Genomic DNA, 15,169 nt, shown 5'->3' on the forward strand with positions numbered 1-15,169 from the left:
CCGATCGTCATATCTCCACTGCCGCCACCTTTAGCGAGGAACCTATCCTTACCCGCATCCCGCCCGCGCAAGTGCTGCCCACCCGTACCTTCCTTTCTCTAGGCGACAGGCGCGCAGCTTCCCTTTTCACCTTGCAGTGTCGAGCGCACCCAGTCGTGACTGCCCCCGCGACCCGTTTCTGCAGCGCTTTCCTGCCATCTGCCCCCGCTTCCATCCGCACCTGCCGGAAAGACGACGCCGCCATGGATCAGGTAAGCTTGCGCCTTCGCCAGCGTCTCGCCAGACGCGGCCACGCTGACCCACTCACCCACGCAGATCGAAAGCGACATGCTCGTGGACCACGAGTACGACGAGAAGGCCGACGTGGCCATAATCACGCCCGACACAGACGACCAAATGGACGAGGTCGACGCCGAACCCGAGCCCCGCGCCGACGAGTACGATACCTTCATGAAGAGACACATGCCCAAGAACCCGGAGTACGAGACTGAGGCCGAAGTATACAACACATGGGAGATCAGGGACTGGCGCCAACTCACGCGACGTGAACATGGCCCAGTCTTTGAGTGCGGCGGTCATCCCTGGCGGATACTATTTTTCCCGTACGGTAACAACGTCGACTTTGCGTCCTTCTACCTGGAACAGGCCTATGAAGAAAAGCAAATGCCAGAGGATTGGTATGCCTGTGTCGAGTTCATGCTTGTACTCTGGAACCCCAAGGACCCTACCATATTCACCACACACACCGCACACCACCGCTTTACTGCCGACGAAGGCGACTGGGGCTTCACACGCTTTGCAGAGCTCAGAAAGCTCTTCAGCAACTCCTGGGAAGACCGGGGACGGCCAATGGTAGAAGACAATGCGGCCAATGTAACTGCATACATAAGAGTGCTCAAAGACCCCACGGGAGTGTTATGGCACAACTTCATCAAGTGAGTTTCACGGATGCACAGTTCTGCCGACGATGTTTTCTGACTTGTAAAGCTACGACTCCAAGAAAGAGACCGGCATGGTCGGCTTAAAGAACCAGGGCGCAACATGCTATCTGAACTCGCTCTTACAGTCACTTTTCTTTACCAATGCGTTCCGCCAGGTATGCCACCAATCCCAACACGCAGAACGACAGCTGACTCCGCCAGGCTGTTTACCAGATCCCGACTGCCGAGGAAGCCGATCGCTCGAATAGCGCCTACGCCCTACAACGACTCTTCTACCTTCTCCAAACATCAAACAACGCCGTAGGAACCACAGAGCTGACACACTCGTTTGGTTGGGACTCGAAGCAGATTTTCGAACAGCAGGACGTACAGGAGTTGTCCCGTGTGCTCATGGACAAACTCGATGAGAGGATGAAGGGTACTGAAGCCGAAGGTGCCCTGACCAACATGTTCGTTGGTAAAATGAAGACCTACATATCCTGTATCAACGTCGACTACGAATCGTCCCGGGTTGAGGATTTCTGGGACATACAATTGAACGTGAGCGGGAACAAGAACCTGGACGACAGCTTCAAAGACTACGTGCAGGTCGAGACCATGGACGGCGAAAATAAGTATTTTGCAGAGGGTTTTGGGTTGCAAGACGCTAAAAAGGGAGTCATCTTCGAAAGTTTCCCGCCAGTGCTACATCTCCAGCTGAAGCGCTTCGAATACGACTTTACGCGCGACGCCATGATGAAGGTGAACGACCGTTACGAATTCCCCGAAGTGTGGGACGCTGCGCCATATCTCTCCGACGGAGCCGATCGATCCGAATCCTGGATATACCACCTCCACGGCGTCTTGGTTCACAGCGGTGATCTCAACGCTGGCCACTACTATGCCTTCCTGAAGCCAACGAAAGACGGCCACTATTACAAATTCGACGACGACCGTGTGACTCGAGCGACACTACGTGAGGCGCTGGAAGAAAACTTTGGTGGTGACTACGCCCAGGCCAACGGGAACACTGGCCAACGCAATCCCTACACCAGAGCCTGGTCCGCAAAACGCTCAATGAGCGCCTACATGTTGGTATACATTAGGGAGACGAGGCTTGATCAAGTTCTTATAGACAGCAAGGCGGTAGAACCACCGAAGCATCTGGCAGAACGACTGGCTGAAGAACGGGCATTGTTTGAGCGCAGGAAGAAGGAACGCGAGGAAGCTCATCTCTACATGGACGTTGCGGTCGCGTCAGATGAACAGTTCAAGGCCCACCAAGGTTTTGACATCGTCCCATGGAAAGCCGACGCAGACACACCTGCTAGCCCAAGGGTCTACCGTGTGCTCCGAAGCACAACTATGGCCGACTTTGCGGTTACGGTCGCCCAAGATTTAGGAACCGAAGCCGATATGTTGCGGCCGTGGTCGATGGTTAATAGACAAAACGGCACAATTCGCCCCGATACCGCACTGGAATTCCCGGAGATGACCGTCGAAGAGGCTGCAAGCAAACATGGCACGAAACAGTCGCAGTTCAGGATGTGGATCGAGAAAGCTCAAGAACGCGACGAAAGCGGCGCGCCAGTGTTTGGCGAGAAGCTAGTGGACCTCAAGGGTCAGGCTAACAACCGCCCATTGATGATCTTTTTGAAGCACTTCGACGCAGAAGAGCAGAGTCTATTCGGTGTTGGCACCTTCTACGCCGGATTCCAGGACAAGGTTTCCGATCTAACTCCAGCAATCACCAAAATGCTGGGCTGGCCAGTGGGTACGCAGATCAAGCTTTCTGAGGAGATCAAACAGAATATGATCGAAGCGATGAAGCCAAAAGTCACACTGGCAGCCTCGGAGATACAAGATGGTGACATCATCACGGTCCAGCGCGTACTGAGCGACAAGGAAACCGCCCAGATAACCACTGCGGGAGGCTACACCGAGGCAAAGGAATTCTACGACTACCTCTTGAACAGAATCAGCATCGAGTTTGTGCCTAAGCTGCCTGATACAGATCTACCCACATTCTCCTTGACTCTCAGCAAAAAGATGGCGTACGACCAGTTCTCCAGCAAGGTGGCTGAGTACCTCAAAACCGACTCTAGCTATATCCGCTTCTCGACGGTTAGCACTGCTGGCAAGCCTAAAAACCCTGTCAAGTACAACCCTACGTCAACTCTGAACAACATCCTCTTCCCTGGCCCATACAACTATTCGGCAAGCGCAAACCAGCGAAACGACGCCCTGTTTTACGAGGTCTTGGATATGAGCCTGAAGGAATTAGAGCTGAGGAAACCTGTAAAGGTGGTGTGGCTCCCTGAGGGTCTCAGCAAAGAGGTGAGTTGAACACAGTGATTGTTCTTGCTTCAAACTAACGTCATACAGGAGGAACACGTTTTGATGGTACCCAAGAATGCCCAAGTTGCGGATCTCGTTGAAGCGCTGCAAAAGAAAGCGGGCATCAGCGACGAGGTGATGCAAAAGGTGCGGGTCTACGAGGCACATGTGAACAAGTTCCACAGGGTCCTCCCGCAAGATCACTCAGTCATGAGCCTCTACGACTACACGTCAATCTTTGCTGCACCTTACCCCGAAGACGATGCATCGAAGAAGATATCGGTATTCCACTTTGACAGGGAGCCATCGAAGGCACATGGCATCCCGTTCCAGTTTGCGCTGAAAGAGGTACGTGCAGCCACAAGCCTACCTCCTCTACTTGCACTAACATACATCAGGGCGAGCCTTTTAGCGAAACAAAACAGCGACTCTCAGACTTCACCAAGATCAAGGGCAAGCAATTGGACAAGATCAAGTTTTCTCTTGTCGGCAAGGGTCAATACGCGAAGCCTGAGCCAATCGATGACGGTAAGCCACTTTGGCAATGGTGATATTGCAGCACTGACGAAGTCACAGATGAAGTACTTTGGGACTTGGTAGGTGCGCGTGACGATGTATCACTTGGTCTTGAACACCCCGCCAAGACAAAGACGCTTTGGGGAAAGACTGATTCCATCTTCATTCGTTGAAGCAGCGCAATGACTGTGTAAGATACGAAGAAAAGCACGGTGCGTAACATTACTCGGCACGGGTACGATCGGCATGAGATTGTCCGCAAAGTTTTGCCAGCATTTCACAGGGAGTGGCAATAAAGCGTTGGTTGCGCACCCTCCAACATACATGGCGCAACGGAGCTTGAAATATTGCAAGTATTGCATAGGCGGAGTAGCGTGCGTGGGAGGTTGGCGCAGGCGTTGGGCACATGATTATGGCGTATCATTTTGGATCAGTAAGTAAGCAGTGTAGATTAGTCCCAAAGATATCATCATTCTGCTTTCATGTCACCAGTGTAACTTGCACTGTGGTTGTCGACTGAATTTTCCACCCATCCCGTGGTACCAGACACCAGCCACCTCTCCGGTAAGGAACAACGTAACAATATACCACAGCTTTCATTTCCGAAAATAAAGATAACAGCTGTTAGCAGTCGCAATAGGTTCATGTGAACGCGCAACATGATAAGTGTGACTTGACTACGCGTCGAGGATCTGCATTTCGCGCTACCTGTCCGCGGTCGCCTTGATCTTCATTGGCTGGTGGCTAGTTCCCCGCGCCTTCCCTCCCTGCATGCGTTGCGTCGGCAAAAACTACCGCCGACGTTCGATGTCGACAGCTGTAACTTCCAGCACACGAGCACGCATCAACAAACGCAGTCGTCCACGCCAACGAACACGATGCGGTCACTACTCACCCTCTTCAGCGCGTTGCTGGCATATACCACGGCTGTGTACGCAACCGCTCTCACCTACCGATTAGAAGCACACGAGAAAGCATGCTTCTTCGCGACCGTTGAGAACAAGGGGACCAAGCTGGCCTTTTACTTTGCAGTATGTGTCCTACCCAGAAGACCAATGCGCAATTGCTTTTGGGCTGTTCAAACCCATATTGCCATACAGTAGCAGCAAATTCTATGGCAATCGAGCTAACAGGCATGTGAACAGGTGCAATCTGGAGGCTCTTTCGATGTCGACTACTCGGTTGTCGGCCCCACAGACAAAGTCATCCTCGATGGCACCAAGGAGCGACAGGGCGATTTTGTCTTCACAGCGCTTGATGTGGGCGAATACCGCTTCTGCTTTAACAATGAGATGAGCACATTCGCCGAGAAGATGGTCGATTTCGAGATCGCCGTACGTACCACCTGGCCATATCTCTCCAGACATCGCCGAACCATAATGCTGACTCCATGTTCTTACAGGTTGAGAACGAAGCCGCCCGCGCCAAAATCCCATCCAAGCAGGGCTCCTCCCCCGAACAGACCTCTGTCCTCGAAGAATCCATCCTCAAGCTCTCCGCGCAACTCTCCACCATCTCCCGCAACCAGAAATACTTCCGCACGCGCGAGAACCGCAACTTCAGCACCGTCAAGAGCACCGAGAAGAGGATATTCAACTTCAGTTTGATGGAGTCGGGCTTGATTATGACCATGGCAGGACTGCAGGTCTTCATTGTCCGCTTCTTTTTCCAAGGCGCCAGGAAAGGTATTATATGACAGCTCTCTCATCATGAGAGGAGTTTGGGGCACTATGGGCTGACGCGTGTTGGCAGGCTATGTATAGACGCTGGTCCACGTTCAAGACTGGGGCTCAACCATGGTTCGGACTGGAAGTCTGACGATGTCATATTGATTACTGTCACACAGGTCGAGACGAGCGCACTTTGTTTGATTTACCTATTTTGGGCGCTTTGGGGCTGCCGGAGTGTGTAAAACACCGCGGCATCTTTGTGGTATTCTGGCGCACTAGCAAGTTTACGAGAATTTTGGAACGATGTGCAAGAGCCATCCGCTTGTTAACACCCTTGGATTCAGTACGAAATGTGCTGACAAACGTGCCTGCATTGCTATCCGTCCCTAGGCGAACCCGCGCGCACTTCCCTCTAAGTCGCTTGGAGGCCCGTGCTCCCGCTCTCACTTTCCCGCATACTAGCTCAATATCGATATCGTTGGAATCGTCAGTCTCGCAGGATTATTATATGTAGGTCTCTTTGCGACTAATTATTTCTTCAACCTCCTGGACGCTGTCAGACTCATGGGATGTCGGCGTTAAGGGACTTGATCACTGGACCCTGAATTCTGTGGTCGACGACTATCGGGCAGCCAGTAGCAGCGCGGCCGTTGCTATTCCCTCTCACTCTCACTTGTCCTTTCGCTTCTATTGTGGCCGGCCGTCCGACTGAGTCACCTGTTCTCGCAATATCTCTCGCTCCGTTCGGTTAGGTGAGCGTGGTAATGCGCACACAGAGGCCATATAGTCTGGCTTTTTCCGCCTTGTCACCTTCTTTCAACTCAAACTCTCACATCCCACCATCTTGACTATCACAGCCCTCTATTTTGATCCCCATCACCCACAACTTGAGTATTTTCATCCGCTACTCTCATCTTTACAACCCTTGACCTTTGCTCTTTCGGCCCACACCAGTTGCTCGTCATGGCAGCAAACGACGACACCGTCAGGCGGGATTCCGTGAATAGCTACACCAGCGGTCCGCAAACCCCACAGGGCGCACTCGGTCGCTATCAGACTCAGTCACCGCACGATCCCGCGATGGCCTTTCCTCTTCAAGCGCAGCTGCCGACTCCCAAGATGAGCCCGCAGACGCGCCAGCAAATGAGTCCGCAGATGATGGCCGAGTACATGCGCCGTCAGGCCATATCAACTCAATCACAGCCGCGCCCGACCACTATGCAAGCGCAGCCTCCCACTCGCGAGGAAGCTCAGGCACGTCAGAACCGCCAGTTTGCCCTGTTTGGAATGGCCTATTTCCAGAGGTTGGACCCGCAGGCAAAGCAACAGTTTCAACAGTTGCCTTCCCAGAAGCAAAACGAGATCGTTAGGAACGCAATCGAGCAACGTAAACAGCAAGAGATTCACAAGGCGCGCGGGCAGCAGATGGCGGCGCAGCAGGCAAAGCAACAGGAAGCGCAACAACTGGCAGCGCAGCAACTGGCAGCGCAACAGCTGGCAGCGCGACAGGCACACTTCAACAGATTTACACAGCAATACATCAGCTCGTTCAGTCCTGAGAAGTTGCAACGATTCAGACAGGGTTCCGGAACACAGCAAAAGCAGCATCTTTGCGATGTCTACAAGCAGATGCAAAACGCGCAGAAGCTACAACAGCAGAAACTGCAACAAATGCAGCAGCATCAACCAGCCGGGCAGCTACAGCAGGTGTTGCAGCCGCAACAGCTCGCGCAACAACCTCAACGTATTCTGCAAACTCCAAAAGTACAGCAACATCGACAGCTGCAGTCGCCACGTATTCCGCAAGCTCCACAAGCTCAGCCACATCGACAGCCGCAGGCGCAACGTATTCTGCAAACTCCACAAGCTCAGCAACATCAGGAGCCACAGCCACAACGTATTCAGCAAACACAACCGGCGCCTCAGCTGAAGAGGCCTCGTTCTGACGACGATGAGGCAAGCCCAGCCACCAAGGTAGCCAAGTTCGCGCAGCCAATTACAGAGCAGCAGCCGGAGAACACAGAGGATCCAGACGAGCAGAGACTCAGGTCTAAGCTCACAAGCTGGCTCGCATCCAATCAGGCTAAGGAAGAAGCTCAGAAGAGCGAGCAGTCTGCGGAGTTGCACTGGCAGATGCAGCACGCTGGCCCTTACGCTGGCTATCGACCTGCGAAGTCGAACATCCCCGACAACTCGTTCTAAGACTACATCACCACGTCCGTTCGAGGCACGCTTGGACAACCTCATGGCAGACCGACACACCTCACCCTCACACTATTGTCGTTTAACTACAGGACATCCTGATCGGCGTCTGGATACCTCACGGTCTTTGCATTCGGTGTTTGGCTGCAGGATTACCTCGCAGTCTTTGCATTCGGTGTTTGGCTACAGGATATCTCGACCGGCACCGGGCTACACCTTTACTCATTGCATACGGCGTTTGATTATCTGCTTCACATTACCACACTGGGCGGACACGGTTCACGGAAGAACACAGCAAGGCGTTTGGTCATTCGCATTACGATACCATACTGGGCGGACACAGTTCACGGAAGAACAAAGCACGGCGTTTGCTTTTCTTCGTTTCCCTTTGTCTTTCTCTTTTTTGTTTTACTTCTGCGTTCGACGACATTACCATCACTCATTTCACGGGCTGCATCATGGCTAGTAGCGTTTGCGGCTAAGCGGCTAAGCGACGCGAACGGAGTTGCATGTTCATCATCATCACATTATCATCGCGGCCGCTTGATGTAAAGGGCGCTATTATCAACACGGAAACGGGGGAGGAGAGGAGAAAATAGACTAGAAAATATACGATAAAACATGCATCACATCTTGCTCTGCTGTGACTTGCATGCTCGTCCTCCCCACATTGACTAACACGGTCTGAACCTATCGTCTTCCATCTAGCACAATGCCCGACCAACGCGCCCATCCACCTCTTTTCCTCCTACCTCTCGTAATCGCCCTATCTTTGCTTGAGATCGTGTTCGCGGTTAGCCTTGCTGGTTCTATTTCCTACTATATCATCGAGCGCATGCTAGTGCTTACTCATGATTATTTACATCCGAATCGGCTAGACGGTGTAGGTGGTGTGTCACGGTTTACCAATGTGGATAGGGGTCTCATAGCGTTCTGGTTGCCTGTTGTGGTCGTGTTGGTTTTCAGGATGCTTGTGATGTGAGAGAGGCAGTTAGAATGAGACAGTAGGAGCAAGATAGATTAAGATCAGAGGAGTGTTGGAGAGGATGCCGTTTGGTGAGGCTGTTGCCGATTACTTGAGATTGCCGAATAAGTCTGTCAAGTCGCTGGCGTTACCGAGCTAGCATTCGTATCAGCTGTGAGCTCCCCACGTCTAGCTTGTCTACCGTTGAGAAATAAGAGGGAACGATGTATAGGAATAAGTGGTATGGGCCTAGACAATACATCGCAAGCACGTGGGGGGCAGGCAGACGGGAACGATCTGTCGATAGAAACTTGTGTATAGTGTGAGCTAGCGAGCAAGTCTGATATGCAGTGCCAACCGAATTCCGTGTGTCCATCAAACACTCTATAATGCGCTCGTTCTCTCGTCTGTGAGGAGGCAATTAGTAGACGTGGCTTACGAACGCAGCAATCTAGCCCAGCGCATCTCACTTCGAACGACTATATATCAGAGCGTCAAGTAATCTGAGCAATGCAATTCATCCGGTACTTCCTCTAGGCGGCTTATACGACAACACCATCCAACATGCGGTCAACGTACTTCCTTATCGAGCAAACCGAGCTTCACAATTTCCTTCGTGAACTGGATGCTTTGCATTCCTGGGCGAGGAACATGGCAGGCCTCAGCACGTCCATCACGGCGCAAGCCCCGCTGGGAATGCCCGCAGCCCGACCAGGACCGCTTTATTATGGAATCGAACGTCCAAGACGGCCCGACCCATTTGCCGCTTCAGCTTGGTATACACCTTCTGAGGATGGATACCGTACAGCTCCGCCAGCTCCAAGGCGACAGGCATTCCAGCATAATCAAAACTTCAACCAACACTTTTATGGAATGCGCCAAGGATATGAGGGTTTCGAGTACGGGGAGCCCGTGCACATGGAACCTGAGGTTCGTCCACCTCCACCTGGTTTAGAAAGCCAAGGTCCAAGTTCGATGGGTATGTCTGGGGATCAATCAGGGTGTGCAATACGTGAAAGGCGTGGAGCACCGGGCATGCCATGGCAGGCACCTCTGAAGAACGGACCACATCGTACGCCTGTAATCACTCGGGTGCCAGATAACTCACACACGCCACAAAGAGGGTCGATGTTTGTCAGGCGGCCGCGTCGGGAAAGGCCGCAGAGGAATGCGGAGAATGCGGAAGCCATGGGTGATGAAACCGAGGATAGCGAGGGTGACGAGTATGTTGAGGAAGAGGAAGACCGGGTGGTTGGTGATGAACGGGATGCTCGCTAAGGTGGCTTCGGTTCATATACGGGGGGATGGATGGTAGCGCGCCTGGAATGATCATTGTATCATCATTGCGTCTACATGATCGGCTAATGCAAATATCCGTGGAAAAAAGTACGCACAGATGCTGCTAGGCTCTGCCCTTTATACGACGTGAAACGTGCAAAGACCAGGTGTAGTATTTTGCTGATTAGAACTGATGAGTTCAGGTATCCAGCAGTCACCAACGACCGTCATAGCCGGATGCTGAGATTGTACAATGTCTCCATGTATTGGCTCGATATTCTTTTCATTATCGACTGGACGTAACGCCATCATGGAGTCACATCCTGGCATGTTCACCACGCAATCGCCGATCTGGATGTTGTCTGGCCCTAACCCGAACTGCCCTGCACTTGTGAAAAAGCACGAGCGGCCTCTCTTTGTGTGGGCAAATCCCATACTTCTTGCTTCATAAAACAGCATTGACGGAGTTACCCCTTGCTTCTCGTCGGATGTCCAAGAACGGAGGTGTTCTTCCCAACATAATCGCGGCTCTTTTTCGAAAGAAGAGGGCTCCGAATCCACAACGTATTCGTCGATAGGTATAACCTTCAGAGTACAATACAAGATCATTCCATGCTTCGATTCCAGTTCTATCGTTTTGGCCTTGAGATATTGGGCGAAATAAACAATCCATCTGTACATAGTCTTAATATCTGACGCATATGTACGTCTCGATGGATCTAAGACACTGTCAATGACGCCAACAAATCTTGCCTGTATCGCGAGCAGGTTGTTGGTAACGGTGACCAACGATCCCTCTACTGGCGGAACTGGGCATCGCATCTTGAGAGACGACTGGAAAGGACTGTATCGCATGGGCAACCTCCAATCCGGGACCCATGAAGCTGCGAGTCCACCGAAAGACCCAGCGCAGCTCATTATGGCCATTGGAAATCTGATCACCTCGATCTTGCTTAATCGGTCATATAGCCCATTGGCTGAGACTTGGTAGTCGACTGGAATAGGTGTCGAACTGAGACTTCGCAGTGCATAGATTCTGTCGCGATCATCTGCACATCGGGTAGCAGAGTACCGTGTCAAAAGTGTCGTCATATTTTCGGCTCTAGCTGCGATGCGATCCGTTTGGGTACCAGTAGTATTCTCATCGCACTGAGACAGTTTGTCAGACTCGGTATATCTCACTGCAGTGAGATTGCTCAAGTGATGCAAGATTGCCGCAGAATGTGGCATCAATGCTTCGTAGGAAATGTTAGATTCCAGATGTTCGACAAAGGCACGGAACTGCTGCCACTGCATTGTGCAACTACCGGAAATGATGTAGGCTTCGCGGGCATGCACAATCTCTTGGACTACCCAGCGCCTCGTAAACCATCCGGTCCCGAAGAACTGCATCAAGCGAGCTATCTGATCGTTTGGTCGTCTGCGTATCCATCGAAACATTTTCTCTTTCCCCTTGCCCTCAAAGCTGCGCTGTAGCGCTTGCAAATCGCATCCGGGCTCTCCAGTCCATATGAGCACACTCGTAGCACATGCGTATATCTTCCCCATCACGGTAACCTGCTTTCCTTTCTCCTCGTCGTCCGCTTGGTTGATGCACATAGCGTCAATCCACAGGGTTCGGGCACTACATCCTGGGGTAATCCCGTCCCTCAGGTACCTCAGGATCTGGGTAACATTGTAACGGACACGCAAGCCAGAGTTCGCCCCAACGAAGATGTACGCTGAATCTTCATCTGAGCCCCAAGCATACGATAAAGCTTCGTAGCTGACGGAGTCTTGGGTCTTGGAGGCATCGTAAGCCCGTTCGATGATGTCGACGCGTATGGGATCTTCGAAGTGCGCCGCGGGGTACAACTGTATGAAACGTGTGTTGTCATCGTTTGCGAGTGGTCCGTACTGGTAATCCTGAATAGCCGTCATGTCGCAGACTCTGCGTTGTTGTCGAGGCGATGCTGTCGCGATTGCTGGAGAGAATCAGGCTGGCCTGAGACTTTCGTCCCCTGGTGGAGGGGCTGTGCAAGACACTCATGATTGGCGAACGTCTGCAGCTGAGCTGCTTCCTTTAGGCGGCCACACTTATGCGGCGTGGCATTCGTGCGCGCAAGACTCCAGCGAAATGACGGAGACGGAACGAGCATTGCGTAACATCCGACTTGGTTGGGGTAAACTCGTATGATGAGAAGTCGGGAGGACGTCCGTCGCCCCTTCTTTTGACGCGTCTTCCATGCGCGGAATTGTTGACCGCGGATGTGGAGATGGGCGCCTGGGCCATAGCCAGGCGCGCTAACCGAATCTGTAGATGACATCACCACACACTTCGGTGCTCGCGCTTTAACGTCTATTCACCTCGGACACATCATGTCAGCAATCGGACTTCGGTGCATACTTAGCTTGTTTTGTATGGATCTGGAGGCCTGAACAAGGCTCCATCAGTGTTGCCAGTCGAACCTTTGTGTATTGGCTCATCGAGCTACACTGGTTGCAGCATAGGAGCACCTCCTTGTCTAGGTATGCATGGGCGGAGCTAGAAGGTTACGACCGAATACCGACCGTATGCCTCCCAACAGTGATCTTTCCTCATGTATTTCAAGAGGTATATAGAAGGAAGTCACTCCCAAGTTTTGAAGTGACAATTCAACACGCTTCTGTGTTCCTCACTCTACACCCCTTCGTCCTCACACTTGTCAATATGGCATTGCTATCCAAACTCAAGAACATCGCCGTAGTCGGTGCCAATGGCAACGTCGGTTCATACATTACCTCCGCTCTCCTTGCGAAGAACCATTTTAACGTCACCGCCATCACGCGTACGGAGTCCAAGGCCACTTTCCCATCTGGCGTCAACGTCGCACGCATCGATTACGACAGTCAAGACACCATAGTCAAAGCCCTGACCGGACAAGATGCACTAGTCATCACAATGAGCGTATTCGGTGGTAATGCGCAGGAGAAGCTCATTCGTGGAGCAGCCCAAGCTGGCGTACCATGGATTCTACCAAACGAGTTCGGCATGTACAACACGGAAGAGATCCAGAACGAAACCATTGGGCCTGGCAAGGCGATAGCTCGCAATCTTATCGAGTCGCTCGGAGTTTCCTCGTGGATAGGCGTGACCTCCGGCTTCTGGTACGAGTACTCTCTCAGCGGCGCTTACTTCGGCATCGATATTCCGAAACGAGAGGTCGTGTACTTTGACGATGGGAAGCAGCGACTGAACACTGCCACATGGCCCCAGACCGGGCTGGCTGTGGCGAACTTGCTATCTTTGCCAGTATCGGCATCTGATGGCAACGGGCCGACACTGGAGCAGTACCGCAACCGGATGACTTTCGTATCGTCGTTCGCCCTTAACCAACGGGAGATGTTCGAGGCGGTACAGAAGGTTACTGGCACCACGGAGAAAGACTGGAAGATTACGTCGGAGCCGTTGAAGCAGCGCTTGGCAACTGCTAGGGAGAAGATGATGATGGGTGATCGCATGTCTTTTGCGACAGCTTTGTACACGAGGTACTTCATTGATGAGGCAGGTCTGTTCGAGAGGGATCATAAGCTGAGCAACGATGAATTGGAACTTCCAAAGGAGGACCTCATTGAGGCTACGAAGCGGGCTGTGGATCTGGCGAATACCGATTTTCACAAGAAGATGTACTCATAGGTAGTCTTGGCCTTCGTAGTGCGACGGTACCACATCTCGTGTTTTGCAATATACCGTACACCCGAATGTTACGTATAGAATATTGAAGATGTCACGGCGTTTTGCACTGCCGAATTCATGCATCAGTCGAACACAATAGCAGCCTTGACAACCTCTTGTTTCCTCACCGCGTCCAGACACTCCTCCCATTGCTCGATTCGATATGTCTTGCTCGCAATGCCGCCCAACTTTAACCTCCCAGCATTCACATACTCCAAGACATGCGGTATGTGACTCATGCTGCAGAAGCTAGCCAGAATCGTGATCTCATTTTCCCAAATCCGGAAGGGCGACCATGCAATTTTCACACTTTCGTCGTATACGCCGTAAACCACCAGCTTACCGCCTTTACGCACGTACTCGATGGACTTTTCCAAAACTGTCGGTGCGCCTGTGGCTTCCACGACAATATCGAAACCGTAGGGATTGTCGGTCGAGAGCGCGGCCATGTCATCTCCGGGGTTATCATCAGATATGGTGATGTAGGAATCGGCGATGTTGAGTTCGCGCGCGAGATCGAGTTTCGGGCCGCCTTTTGAAGCGATGGTCAACTAGGTCGCGTTAGTAGTTACGCTTAACTTTTGGACGTGCTGCATACATGAGCAGCGCCATTCATCTTGATCAACTGAGCTAACAGCATGCCGGTCGGTCCGCACCCAAAAAGCAGTACTCTGCTTCCGACTTCCATCTGCATTCTCTCAATACCATGCGCTGCGCATGCGGCGGGTTCGAGCAAGACGGCCTCTAGATCTGGAAGGTTTCCAATAGGGAAAACCATGCGAGCTGGATATCTGCAGTACTCTGCGAAACCACCCGGAACATTACCGCCATACCCGGTGACATTCTCACAGAGTTGGGTCTTTCTGCGCGTACAGTAAAAACAGTTCAGACATGGCTGTAAGGCATCGGCTGCTACGCGGTCACCAACTGCGACGTTGTTGACGTTCTTGCCGATAGCGGCGACGGTGCCTGCTGCTTCGTGGCCTGGGAAGGTGAGTGAGGTGTGTAGAGAGGTGAACGATCGCTCGTACCGGGTATCAAAGGATACTTCAAGAACGTTAGCTTTGCTCAATACATAATTTCTCGATGATCTCACCTGCGCTAAGAACTCGCCTTTGCTGCAGATGTGAACATGTCGAGTCAGTGCATGCGTCGCAAGCTTTTCGCATCCGAAGCTTACTGGTAATGCAAATCCTTCAAGGTGGTCAGTATGATGTACTCCCCAAAGTCTTTCTCCTCTTCTTCTACTTACTGTTCCGCATACACCGCAGGCTGAGATCTTGACCTTCCGTGTGTTAGCGCAGCAAATACCGCGGGGTGATGAATAGTGTGTCGTACAAGAACATCATCATCACCGATTGTTGGAACATCGATGGTCTCGACTGCGAATCTCTCGGGGCCAGAGTATCTTGATTATCTCAGCAATCAGATATCGTATGTTTCGCGCCGAGCATGCCTACTGTAATGCTTTCATCTTGGCAGGCACATCGAAGCGTTGATGCTTGCTCGGTTCTGCATGGCCGTTCATGATGGAAATATATCAGAAGATGGATTCTGTTCACTACTCTGAAAGGACATCGTAACCTAT

At 52.1% G+C, this 15,169-nt stretch overlaps 6 protein-coding genes across 6 annotated transcripts; 4 read left to right on the forward strand and 2 right to left on the reverse strand.

Annotated features, from left to right (window-relative positions):
- Positions 1–242: 242 nt before the first annotated feature.
- J4E87_006751 (uncharacterized protein) lies at positions 243–3,946 on the forward strand (the record flags this gene model as incomplete). Its single annotated transcript, XM_049378352.1, has 7 exons — positions 243–251; positions 316–935; positions 988–1,096; positions 1,143–3,257; positions 3,306–3,605; positions 3,656–3,785; positions 3,834–3,946. 7 exons carry the CDS (start codon positions 243–245, stop codon positions 3,944–3,946), a joined length of 3,396 nt encoding a protein of 1,131 aa, XP_049231745.1.
- Positions 3,947–4,651: 705 nt separating this feature from the next.
- J4E87_006752 (uncharacterized protein) lies at positions 4,652–5,469 on the forward strand (the record flags this gene model as incomplete). Its single annotated transcript, XM_049378353.1, has 3 exons — positions 4,652–4,804; positions 4,919–5,107; positions 5,176–5,469. The coding sequence occupies 3 exons, from the start codon at positions 4,652–4,654 to the stop codon at positions 5,467–5,469; spliced, it is 636 nt and encodes a 211-aa protein (XP_049231746.1).
- A 1,192-nt stretch (positions 5,470–6,661) lies between these two features.
- J4E87_006753 (uncharacterized protein) lies at positions 6,662–7,645 on the forward strand (the record flags this gene model as incomplete). The annotated part of the gene is made up of 2 exons (XM_049378354.1): positions 6,662–7,207; positions 7,370–7,645. 2 exons carry the CDS (start codon positions 6,662–6,664, stop codon positions 7,643–7,645), a joined length of 822 nt encoding a protein of 273 aa, XP_049231747.1.
- Positions 7,646–10,840: 3,195 nt separating this feature from the next.
- Positions 10,841–11,807, reverse strand: J4E87_006754 (uncharacterized protein; the record flags this gene model as incomplete). The annotated part of the gene is made up of 2 exons (XM_049378355.1): positions 10,841–10,936; positions 11,070–11,807. 2 exons carry the CDS (start codon positions 11,805–11,807, stop codon positions 10,841–10,843), a joined length of 834 nt encoding a protein of 277 aa, XP_049231748.1.
- Positions 11,808–12,576: 769 nt separating this feature from the next.
- J4E87_006755 (uncharacterized protein) lies at positions 12,577–13,542 on the forward strand (the record flags this gene model as incomplete). The annotated part of the gene is made up of 1 exon (XM_049378356.1): positions 12,577–13,542. The coding sequence occupies one exon, from the start codon at positions 12,577–12,579 to the stop codon at positions 13,540–13,542; it is 966 nt and encodes a 321-aa protein (XP_049231749.1).
- Positions 13,543–13,664: 122 nt separating this feature from the next.
- On the reverse strand, positions 13,665–15,109 carry J4E87_006756 (uncharacterized protein; the record flags this gene model as incomplete). Its single annotated transcript, XM_049378357.1, has 6 exons — positions 13,665–14,132; positions 14,180–14,699; positions 14,762–14,775; positions 14,834–14,866; positions 14,920–14,989; positions 15,042–15,109. The coding sequence occupies 6 exons, from the start codon at positions 15,107–15,109 to the stop codon at positions 13,665–13,667; spliced, it is 1,173 nt and encodes a 390-aa protein (XP_049231750.1).
- Positions 15,110–15,169: the final 60 nt, after the last annotated feature.

Source organism: Alternaria ethzedia (assembly GCF_023757985.1).
Source record: "Alternaria ethzedia strain BMP 0044 chromosome Unknown scaffold_17, whole genome shotgun sequence".
NCBI classification, from domain to species: domain Eukaryota; kingdom Fungi; phylum Ascomycota; class Dothideomycetes; order Pleosporales; family Pleosporaceae; genus Alternaria; species Alternaria ethzedia.